Here is a 13,766-nt window from a genome sequence, read left to right as displayed (position 1 = left end):
TAAGGCTCTCTTAAAAAGAAAATCACTGGAGGTATATTTCCCTGTCCCTAGGTGCGCGAAATTCTGCCTAAGTTATTATACTACCCTTGCCAAACACAAGTAAATAAATTCATATTACTACAAAATGGAAGTTCTAAGTTAAAACGAGTTTTAGTTGATGTGATAGAACAGCAGACCTCAACCACCAACTATCCCGAGCATTGCCATCTTAGATGCATTATGCACAGGTAATTAGTATGGGTAATCACATGATTTCGAGTGCAATTTGGAAAAAAAAATCAGCACGAGTAAAGTTTTCAAAGGCTTACCAAATTACACGAGCCCGTAGGGCGAGTGCAATTTTTTAGTATTTTAAAAATTTACGAGTGCTGATTTATCCCAAATTGTATGAGAAAAATCATGTGATTACTTGTTAATAATACACATACAAAAATTTCACTTGAAGTGGATGACAAACAAAACGGTTCGTGGCTTACCTTTCCGATTCGTTCTTAAACATAACGGATTTGCTGGGCTTTGTAAAATCTAGATACCGCTAGGGAATTCTATCCTCAGGTGCTTCTATCCTTATTCAGTTGCATTGGTATGGGCTGAAATGTCCAACTTGAATTCACGCTTGTAATCTTTCTTCTTTACCAGCCGTCGCATAAGAAAATCCACGATTAGTAGCTTTCAGTAGTTTCGTAAAGCCTCTCTTGTGCTGTTAAAACGTCCAATTCCTAGTACTTTGGTTTATATACTTATAACTTTCGTTAAATTGGTCAAACGTTTCATGAATCGTTATGTTTTTGCTCGATTGTTGCTCCCTCAAACACTCCGTCATCGGCCGCCATTTTGTTTTGGCGCGCTTTCCGACTTTCCTGTCAATCAATTTAATTTCAATTTTCTGCACTCAATTTCAACTTTTTGCACTCAATTTCAACTTTCTGCACTGTTTGGGATTAATTGACGCGTACGTGCTCTCAGCCAATGAGCATGCAGAAATTTGTGTAAGTATATTATTAACAAATGGACGTTTCTGTCGCTGTTCGTAGATTGCAAGGACACAGACGCCAAATGTCCATCTTGGGCTTTGTTAGGCCAGTGCAGCACGGGAAACAAAATAACAAACTGCAGGCAGAGTTGCGGCTTGTGTAAAGGCGAGTGTTGCTACTTAAATCAATAATACATGTTTTACTTTGAGTTTTCATTAAAAAGTGTATGATGTCAGCTGGGTCATTTGAATGCCGAGCTTGCAGAGCGTGTATCATGTAACAGACTAAACGAAGCTCACAGCAATGGAGATTAATTGACATGCAATTTACATCCCTACTCCTTTTTAGCCTTGTAATATCAATTTTTGTTTTTTCTATAACTGTTTAATAGTCAAAGATTTTCAAACATATTTTTTACAGTCTATGACAGACACAATGAATGCCCTGCATGGACTGCGCTTGGCGAATGCAAAAAATCCAACTGGACCTGGATGGCGGATCATTGTCCTCGGAGCTGTGACGTGCCTTGTAAGTTGATGTAATAAATTGTAAAATAACGAACAGTGATCCACATGAGTCCATTAAACGCAATCAGTCGGAGTTCATTATAGAGTAAAAATTTTCAAAAAATTAAAAAATAAAATGGCGCCGCCCTTGTGTTCGAACCTTAACTGTAAGTGAGCAAACGATAATCACCCTGGGACATGCCGCCATTTATACTATGCAAATAAAAGTTTCTATTCTAGTTTCAGAAGCCTCCTTTTGCGGTGGAAACACAAACGGTAACTACCAGGCCCCAACTACGTGTCAAGGATACATTGCGTGTTCAAATGGCGTCACCAGTCACGTGGCCTGTCCCGCGGGAGAAAAGTACGACGCGGTTAAAAGATTTTGTGAGCCAGCGAATCGTGCCATTTGTAAAGTGGTTATTCCGAGTAAAACGTCAAAATCTTGGAAGATGATTGCAACGTTGAAAAAAAGCATTTTCCCAAAACAAAAGAAAATATCTAACATTAGTGAAAAGAACTAAAATCAGGTTTAATATACAAAAAATGAGGCTTATGTCATCTGTCATTTAAGAGGCAGGCGACCCATGAGGCCTCAACGTCAGTTAGATTGCAACGTTTAATGTTAAAAAGTTCGCTTTTTGCCTTATTTTAAGTTAAGGATAGACTTAACAGACCGGCGCTTGACTGCGATCTTCACCACACGGCATGGAGCGACGAGAAGTACTGCTACTCCCCCCTGGATGGAATGCCAGTCCATCACAGGGAACCCACCAGCATTCTGTGAGGTCGCCTTAAGGGAGCTACGTCACGAGGAATTCGCAGATTTTTGGTCTTAACTGTTCTGAAATCAGTGGAAGGCAACTTAACCAATACAAAGATTATCTTTCAACATATAAAGAAAGATATAACCTTTATTTGCGGATAGAAATCAATTTTCGGTATAAATAACGATTTTTTTTTAAATTGCAATCTATTTCTATCCGAGCCATCCGCAGCCAAAGACGCTCATTAACAGTTTCAGTTCTCTAATATAGCATTTTTTAATACAGATGGACCATTTTTTAAGGTTTCCTATGAAACAAATATAAATTTGACCGTTCAAAAATCTGGGAAAATCCGTGACAAAGTAGCTAGTCCCTTTAACAGTTCGTCTGTACTAATCTACACTCCGAGGTGGAGAGGGGTACTGTAAAGGCTGGTTCTCATATGATCGCCCCGATCGTTTTTATCGCCTCTGTCGCTTCAAAAAAATTGCTTGCGATCGGCGAGATTATATGAGAACACTGCAGAGATGATCGCAAACGTCTGAGACGATCGAGACGATCGCGATCGCTTCAATCGCCCGTGTTCTATCCGGGCGATCGGTCTCAGACCGCGGCGATCGCGAACAATTATATGAGAACTTCTTTCGCAGAGGGAGACGATCGAAGCGATCCAAACTGTCCCATGGTGCATCAGTGTTACCCAGAACTATGTTTCCGTTTGGCCTCCCTTTTGCTTCTTCGCCGTAAAACGGCAATAACGTGAAGATAAGAGGCTACGAGGTTTGACTTTTCATCGAAGGCTGCCATGCATAATATAAGCGATATCGGAGTTTTGAAAAAACACACGTGCGTATATCGGAATAAAATCGAATGTTCATATGAGGAAACAAAGAAAAGATCATAAATTATTATCTTGTTTGTTTAACCCTATTTTGCATATACCTGCAGACGATCGGGGCGATCATATGAGAACCCCCTGATCGCTTCCAATCGCTTCGATCGCCTACGATCGTCTCAGTATTTGCAAGCGTTCGATGCGATAGAAACGATCGGGGCGCTCATATAAGAACCAGCCTTTTAAATCGAACAGCGCACACAAACATAAAGTTATTAACATATAAGGTTTCGCTCGTCAATAAGTCATTGGAAGGGGTCAATCGTTATTTGGGAAACCTAGTGCTTGTATGAGTTTGTCACTTTGCGGCAAACCGTTCGATGCTGCTGTTACCGGCGCCGGCGATTAAGTTAGAAAGCAGTATGTGGAACAAGAGAAAATTAAAACGACAAATCTCGGAAGATTACAATGTAAAGGCCTGTTTATACAGGGCACGAACATGAACGCAAATGAAGCGTTCGCATTGGAATGCGTATAAACAATTTGTATGAATCCGTTTATACCATGTGCGACCACGAAGAAGGCTGGAAACTGGTTCGTGCGGAAAGTCGCATGGATTGCCTCTGAAGCGAATATTTAGGCGATGGTCGCACGAACTATTCAGACTATTTCTTGTGAACCAATAAGTCCTTTCGTTTTTGTGTAACTCGTTCAAGGATTCACGCTGTATGCTTGAGCCTGGATCTAATATGATCGCCCCGAACGTGTCTATTGCATCAATCGTTTTCAAATACTGCGGATATGATCGTAGGCGATCGAAGCGATTGAAATTGATCGGGGGTTTTCATATGATCGTCCCGCGCCTGGTTTGAGCGAAGTCCTACGAAATACAATCATTTTAGTCCTAGATCCAACACAATGGTAGCCTTCAATGAAAGAGCAAAACTCGTGGCCTCCTATCATCTCAGTTATGTATTGCTGTTTTACGGCGAAGAAGGGAAACTAAGAGAAGCAAGGAGGATAGACGTTAGCGATCGTCTGTGTAATGTTATCATATAATCGCCCCAATCACAAAAAAAAAACTTTTTGAAGCGACAAAGGCGGTAGAAACGATATGAGAACCAGCCTTTAGAAACATTGGCTTTGTTGCGCTCCGGTTGTAAACTTGTCTGACAAAACTGAAACGCTAATTTTTGAAGTTGTCGTGCGCCCAATTTTAGTCGACAAAGGCCGTCCATGTAAAGAGGTTAAAATGCCAAAATGTCATCAGAATCTGTTTCTGAGGCATTTACTGCCATTTTTTAATGAGATGATGCATGGCAGCACTCATGCAATGCGGCCGTCAAAGCCCGAATTACCGCGTTCTGTATGAATGGTGGTTCGTACGAACGTTCCAGCGCAAAGTCGCGCGGAAAGACTCATTGCGTTGACCGCGTTCGTAGTCGAATTCGTGCCATGTATAAACAGGCCTTAACGAGAGAAAGCGAAATTTCGCAGGGATTGCATTGCGATGCGCTTGAAATAACAAGACGAATTTTTTCTCCAATATGGTTCGGGAAAAATGATATGGCCTGGATACTTTTTGAAACGCAATCCGTGTCGAAGTACAAGAACAGCCGCAAAACTGGAGGCTAAAGGAGCTTTCTATTTGTCAGAACTGGCCGGCCAGATCGGTAGTTTTGAATGTGAAATGGGCCTTTTCCAGGAGATTTTCCCACAAATCCACCATAACAATGTATAATACTTATGTATTGACTGATTTGACATCAAATCTGACTAACAAGGGAATTCTGTTTTCAAATATATCGGTCTTGACGGCGGCAAGTTTTGACAAATGGAAAGCGCCAAGAAGACAAAGGTTAACAAATGGGAATTTGAATTGTAAACAAGAATATTTCATGTTCATTTTTTTCACGTTACGCGACTTGGCAAATGTGTTCCTGTTAAATATATGCACGAACAAAGGAAAAACAAATTTGCTAATTTGACTGTTAGACTGAGAAACCAACTGCTCTTCCTTCCCATCATCCCCTGCTCCTCCACCTCGCGCGCGTGCGTCTCCCAGTTTGCCGCGTGCTATATGAAGACGACTGGGGACGAGTCAGCTGCTCTTTATTTAAACGACTGACATATTTTTTGTATTTTTGTCAACGATGACTATTAAATAATAATTGAGTTGCTGCTTAAGAATATATATTTTTTAAAACCGGAACCTCTTCAACTTTTTCTTGATTTTTTTGTAGGATCTCAAGGGAAGTGCAGAATTGGGTTTTCCAGGGTTGGGTTTGAAAGCGTCCACTGAAATATATTGTATTGTTTCGTTCTCTTTTTTTTTTTTTTTGCCTTCCTTTGCTGACATTTGCACATCCACATCGATGACATCAGAACCGGGCCTTGAAATAAAAAAACACTGAATATCATTTTTTCTCAAATTTTCATGCGAATGATGGGAGTGATTTGGCAAGGAAGGTTTTCGGTGCTTGTCTAAGAAAGTTGTTTTCTTTCCTTAAATTTTACTTGTCAATCCTTCGCAGGAAAGCAGTCGAATCATTGCGCCAGGAGTTTGAGCCTAATTTTCACTATCATAAATTTGAGGTATGAGGTCACTTGAATGTTTTTGTCCAGTTTTCACCTGGCTAAATATATATATATATATATATATATATATATATATATATATATATACACCCGTTTTCAAAAACGTTTTCTTCAGAGAGATATATAGATAGATAGATACCTTTTGTTTAGAGTCGGTGAACCATGTTATTTTTGCATGAACCGCACGCTTGTTAACACCAGACTGTTAACAAAAACACACCCACATGAGAAAACAAAATGAATCTCATATTAATTGTTTCAAAATAAAAATGAATTGATCGTGGACAGAAAGGCGACAGAAAATGCCCGCTCCTGTTAGTAAAGATTTGCGTTGGCGAATCATTTGACTTGTTCTAGGAGCTCGGAAGAGCGCTCACAAAACCGAAGTTACTAGGCGTAACGAACAAACATTTTGCAACGCTTTCGCGAACGATCTGCGAACGTCCGTCCCTCGCGAATTGGCATGTTTGGTCGCCAAAGCTAAGAGATACGATATTCTGAAAAGCTTCATTTCTTCACGATCAATACCCTTTTATTTTGATAAAACAATATGAGGATCGCAATGCGGTTTACCGTCAACTGTCAAATGGTCAAAAAATTAACCGTCAACAGTAAAAATGCAATATTTTTTACCGTCAATAAAGCCAGCAAAATATTAGCCGTCGACTGTCTCGGATATCAACGAGTGACTAAAATGAAGTCAAGTAAAGCTGTTTATAAATGTTCGTTTAAATATTCAAAACCGACTTCCGTCTGGAAACATTTCCGGTGTCGAAGAACGTCGGCCTTTTCAATTTATAACTGGTGTTATAATTACAGATCATAAACGAGTCACTGAGAATTACTAAGCATGATCTCGCTTTTGCGGCTCTTTCTCTTCTACCAAGCACAATGTCAAGCGTCTTTTGAGGCGGAAGTAAGCACTCATCGAAGTAAGAAGGAAAAACTGATTAAACGATATCAAGCACATACTTCAGTCTCAGGCCCCGTCCACACTGACCCGGGTAAATTTGAAAACGGAGAAATTTGAAAACGCCGCGTAAAATGTTTTCCGTCCACATTAACCCGGGTAAATTTGAAAACGATACGCTTCATTAGTAAGTAAAAGTACAAGTAAAGTCTTTATTTAACGAGGGTAGCACTAAAATAACATAAAAAATACTAACAAACCAGTGGCCCTCTAAAATTATTTACAATAAAATATAAAAATACACTATTTCACGCTCCAAGTCCAAACGCTCATTGGTGAGCGTTTTTGAAAAGCTCCGTTTTCGGTGACCGAAAACGCCGTTTCAGTGTGGACGGTTGGCCTAACCGGAGAAAAAAAGATGCGTTTTCAAATTTACGCGGGTCAGTGTGGACGGGGCCTCAGAAAAGAATAGCAAACAAGGAATCGCCGGACAATCAATGGGCGCGAACCTTTTGAAGTAAATGAATTTCAGGGCTGTAGTTAGTAACTGGCAACAAGATTACGTTCAACTTTATCTGGGACGGAAAACCATCTAAAATCAAAAGAACTACCATAATAGGAGAAAAAAAGAACGGTGGACTAAAAATGTGCGATTTTACAATTATGGAAAAGGCACTAAAAACAGCTTGGATCTACAGAATTCAAAGCAACTCATCCGCTGCATGGAAATTCATTCCGGACCACATTATGCGACACCACGGCAATCTCACTTTCTTAACGCATTGTAACTATGATGTTAAATCTCTAAAGCTTGAAAATCTGCCGGATTTCTATTGCTCAATCTTAAAATATTGGCAAAATTTTAAAACACTAGATGACAACAACAGTGATATTAAACAGGAAATTCTATGGAATAACTGCAGCATTCTTATCGACAGAAAGCCAATCTTTTATAGAAATTGGTTCGCCCAAGGAATTGTTCGTTTGCACCATTTACTGAACGAGCATGGACTTTTTTACAACCTTGCTGAATTTAAAATAAAATACAACCTTAACGTGCCTTTCACCGTCTACTACGGCCTCCTCGATGCCATACCACGTGCGTGGAAAAATGAACTAAAACTGTGTAACCATACCGACATTGTCAACCAAAATAGTGAAACACTCTTATCGACGGCTTCAATTTACTCTACTTTCTTAGATAACTCCTTCAAACCACCAACTTCGCAAAGTAGGATCCTTCGTCATGGCTTTACTGAGAGTAATGTCCAAAAGGTTTATCAACTACCTTTCATTATTACAAAAGAAACCCAAATCATCATGTTCCAATATAAAGTTATACACAACATACTCCCCACACAGATGAGCCTTTATCGTGATGGCCTTTCTGACAACGACATCTGTCTTCTTTGCAATACTGAAAAACAGACTTTAAACCATTTGCTTGTCAATTGCTTAAAAACAACCTCCTTCTGGAAATTATTTGAAGACTGGTGGTATGAAAAGTCCCAAGAACGACTATCTCTAACTCAAAGCATCATACTATATGGTTTTTTCGGTAAGACATCACACTGGCAGGCACTTAACTATTCAATTATCCTGGGAAAATACTATATTTTCTGCACAAATGGTGACCAAGACGAACTGTGTTTCCGAACGTTTCTTCTTCGTCTTCGCGACAAATTGCAGATACTTAGAGAGAGTGCAATCGCAAGTAAATGCTTAGACCAATTTCAGCGTACGTGGGCTTTCCTTCTGTAAGACTTCTTTTATAACATTCTAAATTCGTACTGTATATTTGAAGCATATAAGTATTGTAGGTAAAGTAGGATAATTCAAAATTAGGCGGAAAATTAGTAATTTTTGTAGTGTTATGTAGTGTTACTAGTGTGTAAGCGTGTATTATATATGAAGCAAAATTGTGTAAAAAAAAAAAAAACCTGTATAGTAGTAGTAAATACTGTAGTTTATAAAATTATTGTATAGTAAGTAGTGTAGTATAAGTATTGTTTTTGTAAGTAGTATTGTAACTAACGTATGTTTTTGCTTTGTAAGTAGTGTTTTTTTGGTGTTGCAATAATAATAATAATAAAAAAAAAAACAAAACAAAACAAAACAAAAAACAAAAAAAAAAAAAAGTTAGTAACTGGCGAACCGAGGCACGGTGCCTCAGTAAAAATTCTTAATTTATTCATTTGTTTCAGTATGCTGTAAGAGGCTATGAATTAAAAATATAAATATGAAGGAAGTGGGCCTTTTTTCTGTTATTGTCTTTGTAGTATTTTCGTCTGGCTACAAGCAAGAAATTGAAAGTGACCCGTAGACAGTGCCTACGGCGATACAGAATCAGAGGAGCTTTTTGAACACAGAAATGCCATAACAACATCGGGAAGACAAATAGAAGCATTAGTCAAATTTGATCTCTGATGGTGAGCAAGTCCAAATGTGGGCGAAATTGTACTCTTTTATGAAAAATTGCAGCCAAATTTGCTGATTTAATTTCTTGTTATAACCGTCATTCCATAAAATTAACCGTCATCCGTCAATTGGCCTTGCCACCATCAACCGCGAAAACGGCTTGTTTTTAACCGTCAACCATCAAAGGGAATTAAGACACTCGAATATTCAGTTTGTTTTCTCACGTGGGTGTGTTTTTGTTAACAGTCTGGTGTTAACAAGCGTGCGGTTCATGCAAAAATAACATGGTTCACCGACTCTAAACAAAAGGTATCTATCTATCTATATATCTCTCTGAAGAAAACGTTTTTGAAAACGGGTGTATATATATATATATATATATATATATATATATATATATATATATATATATATATATATATATATATATATATATATAAATATATATACACTCGTTTTCAAAAACGTTGACATTTTGAAAATATATATAACATATATATATGTATTGTATTCATGTCAAATATGACATAAAGACAATGGTTTATATATATAAATATATATTTTTCAAATGTCAACGTTTTTGAAAACGAGTGTATATATATATATATATATATATATATATATATATATGAATTTGTGTTCATATTCTTCTAGTTTGCGATTTTATTGAATCAGTGACAATTCAGAATCAAATTAGATGAGACAGGATGGTGTTTTTATTAGTGAAAAGCATTAAAAAAAACGTTAGATGTTTCTGCTTACCACCACAGCAAAAAAACCGATAATTAGAATAACAAAATGGAGCGTGTTATAGTTTAATGTGAGGCAGTAATTAAGTGTATTACACTCTTTCTTTATAAGAATATATTTTATAAGAACAACGAAGCTGAAATTTGCACAAATTTTAAGAATATTTTAAAAATAAACCCGAGGCTGAGATTTTGAGAAGAACATAATTCTGTGAGTTGAAAATGTGTAAATACATGTTTTCAACTAAACCGTTAAAATTCTTCCTTTCCCTAAATGGCCAAACTAGCTAAAAAGCAATCATAAGCAGCACTAGTCGTATGTTTGAAGCTAATAACATTCCTGCAAGAAGTTTTTCACTGGTAATAATTGACGTCCAAATACATTCTGAAACGGTATGTCATACGTTATAGGCTACGAACACCCACAAGAATATTTCAGCCTTAAAACGGCAGAAAAATAAGAATATTCAGCCTGGGCCGAAAGAACAATATTCTTATAGAAAGAAAAAAGTATATGCGATGTTTTTCGTTGCCAGCAAGCTAGTCAGACAGATTGCAATGGTTCTCGTTAAATACGATTGTGAATTTATGCGATGATGGTTCACTTTGTGTAAGTCGACCACCCTGCTTAGATAGAAAGCGGAAGGTTGTAGCTGCCAATTGTCGTTTTTTTTTTTTTGTTTGATTTGTCGAATACGAGCTGAGGCGTGAAAAAAAATATATAGCCACATGGGAAAATTAAGCCAGCCCTTATGTTATGTTAGTTGGGAATTTTAACCCTATTCATGTTGGCAAACTCGAGTTGGTGTGTGTGAACGACGCAGCAAAGGCAAACAAGTTGGCCAACTGTTGGCGACAAAATAGAACTTGAAAGTGATAAATGATCGTCGCAGTGAATTTCCAATTTAAGCAATTGGAATAAAGAAGCCTAAAAAAAATTCAGGGCTTCAACGGGATTCGAACCCGTGACCTCCGCGATACCGGTGCGATGCTCTACCAACTGAGCTATTGAAGCCACACATTGGGAGCGAGGTCAATTGTGAGTTCATATGTACCCGTGAGAGGAGTGAAATGATGTAATGTATATGAAATAATTCATACATGAACTGCGGATGGATATAAAATGATAAATGATCGTCGCAGTGAATTTCCAATTTAAGCAATTGGAATAAAGAAGCCTGAAAAAAATTCAGGGCTTTAACGGGATTCGAACCCGTGACCTCCGCGATACCGGTGCGATGCTCTACCAACTGAGCTATTGAAGCCACACATTGGGAGCGAGGTCAATTGTGAGTTCATATTGTACCCGTGAGAGGAGTGAAATGATGTAATGTATATGAAATAATTCATATATGAACTGCGGATGGATATGATGTGTGGCTTCAATAGCTCAGTTGGTAGAGCATCGCACCGGTATCGCGGAGGTCACGGGTTCGAATCCCGTTGAAGCCCTGAATTTTTTTTCAGGCTTCTTTATTCCAATTGCTTAAATTGGAAATTCACTGCGACGATCATTTATCACTTTCATATCCATCCGCAGTTCATATATGAATTATTTCATATACATTACATCAAAATAGAACTTGTCTCTATTCTCACAAACAGTTTGCCAACTTGTTTGCCAACTGTTTTTGTGTCGTTCACACACCAACTTGAGTTTGCCAACATGAGTTTGCCAACTTTAGTTTGTCATATGAGTTTGATTGTAGTTTGATTGTTCCTTATCATACATTAAGTTCTTAATCTCTGAGAGCTGCAGTCTGGATATTGTGTCATGCGCAGAGAGCGATCGCAGGCAAATCACGGTCGCATAGCTACAAAGAGTGATTACTCATAGAAAATGCGCGCGTACATGTACAACTTTTATTCACGGGTTGTATAGCATCAGAAAACCAGCGAATGAGCGCAGTGAACGAGGGAGTTCTCTGATACGTAGTGTAAAGCACTTCCATGCTATAATATGTTTATTTCATAGTTACTGAGACTTATAAAAAGCAAAATATTGCCTGTCAACATATCCAGCTTGTTAATGAGCTATAAATTAATTGTCCAACAGATCAAAGTTAGTACACCAGTTACTTACATAAATGTTATGTAAAAAATTTGACTGCAACGGACAAGTAAAGTGCTCATGCATTGCTCGAAGTTTTCTTCGCGCCCTTATGGGTCTTGGAACTCGCTTTTAAAATTCGCAATATATCTGCACATTGTCGCATATTAATAGAGTTTTTAGTGATATTCAGCCTTTTCCTTTTATTTATATTTTTGGGATTGTATCAATAATATTATTATTTTTTAACATTAGCATTTACATTGCAACTGGAGTGATAAGGCTCCTAGGTGTCTCCAAAGATGATCCAGAATGTCGACTTATCTTATTTAGTTTCCTTAAAAGTAAACATTTTTATTCGATTTTTTTAAATAGGAACCTATGTCAAAATTTTAGGCTGTTCTTTTTTAGAGGACGTCTAACTGTCAAATTTCAGCCTAACAGATTTTTATAATTTAGATTCTTACTCGCAGGTTTTTACTGTATCTCACTTCGTGTTTTGTATGTTTCTCCTTTTATTGGAAATGCAAAAAAGGAACCCTCTATCAATAGCGACCTGTCGTTTTGTTTTCCTTGCAGTGTTTAAGTTGTTCTTCAGTAAACAACAACGGAGCGTTGACTGACAAAAACTGTAAACTTGTCTCCGCCATGTTTTTGGCGTGAATGGAAATCATCAGTTAGTACAATTTTTGTTCACAGTGAAGTTTTGTCGTTCGTGTTCAGTTTTGATTGGACGAACGATGATTTTCAAGATTGAATTTTCGTAGTTCGCGTTTCCTAGCCAGTGGCTAATGGATATTACCTACCATTCGTATGCTGAATCATGTTGTCGTGAGCAAATGTCAGTACTTATGAAACACGATCTGAAGCACGATCTGTATTTATTTACTTCGCAAATGGCTTTTCGATGCGTACGTTCCTGATTTAACTTAATTTATGCAAACGATAAAATAAAGAGATATAACCACACATTTGTTATACCTGCAAGTAGTGTAAACAAGCAACTCGGCTTTAATATCATACAGTTAAATAGAAAAAGATATTTGCCATTCTGAACACCTTTAAACTTAGATTCAGATTAATTTTAGAACACCGTCGAATTTACGTTCTTTATTCACAAAAGTAGTCTCTGTCTGTGGGATAGGCTTTTATTTAAATATCTCTTTCGAGAGCAACCGAGAGTTTAACTAATTAAAAATGTTTTGACAATGAAATTGTAAGGCTCATCGAGTTTCAGCGAACGTGAAGCTTGACGTAGTCGCATAATAGACGGATGATATGCAAATAAGTTCAAATAAGTCCTATTTGTACACTAAGCGCTATGTCTATCTTCGTTGAAAACTGGCAAACTACACGACTCACCATCAAAGAAAGAAGCAAGTTTATGTTCAACAATGAACTTTTAGCGATGTGAAGTTTGTTGTGCAAGGAGCAGACGGCAAAGGTAAAAGTAAACAAGTGATTCCAGCTCACAAGTTCGTGCTGTCGATTAGTAGTCCTGTGTTTGAAGCCATGTTTTACGGTAAACTGGCGGAGACTAGAGACTCTATTAAACTACCTGACTGTGAGTACGAGAGTCTGTCTGAGTTGTTCCGTTACATGTACAGCGATGAAGTTAACTTAGCCGGAAGTAATGTGATGGGAGTGTTGTATTTGGCGAAGAAATATATGGTGCCTTCACTGGCTGATAACTGCACGGAATATCTCTATGACAATTTAGATCCATAAAATGTTTTTAGTATCCTGGCCTCTGCTCAGAAATATGAAGAGAAAAACCTAGTGGAACAATGCTGGGAAGTTATCGATTATAATACAGAAGAGGCTGTGAAATCAAATGGATTTTCGACAATTGAGGGGTCCTTATTTGAGGCAGTATTCAGCAGATGGTGAAGTCAAAAGAAGAATTCTTGGAGCGCCGATCGTAAAAGGAATACGTTTTGAACTTATGAAACAGGTTGA

General features: G+C 37.8%; 1 protein-coding gene across 1 annotated transcript in view; it reads left to right on the top strand.

Moving 5' to 3' along the window:
• Positions 1 to 13,535, top strand: part of LOC144645799 (uncharacterized) — a 31,491-nt gene extending 17,956 nt beyond the window's left edge. The window contains exons 14-17 of the mRNA XM_078505341.1: positions 1,035 to 1,139; positions 1,395 to 1,502; positions 2,137 to 2,263; positions 13,214 to 13,535. Coding sequence (XP_078361467.1) covers positions 1,035 to 1,139; positions 1,395 to 1,502; positions 2,137 to 2,263; positions 13,214 to 13,535 — 662 coding nt within the window. The remainder of the gene's footprint in view (positions 1 to 1,034; positions 1,140 to 1,394; positions 1,503 to 2,136; positions 2,264 to 13,213) is intronic.
• The last annotated feature ends 231 nt before the right edge of the window (positions 13,536 to 13,766 follow it).

This window comes from Oculina patagonica, chromosome 3 (genome assembly GCF_052425735.1).
Source record: "Oculina patagonica isolate OP01 chromosome 3, crgOcupat, whole genome shotgun sequence".
NCBI classification, from domain to species: domain Eukaryota; kingdom Metazoa; phylum Cnidaria; class Anthozoa; order Scleractinia; family Oculinidae; genus Oculina; species Oculina patagonica.
Note: the sequence above shows the minus strand (reverse complement) of the source record. Positions and strands in the feature narration are given on the sequence as shown.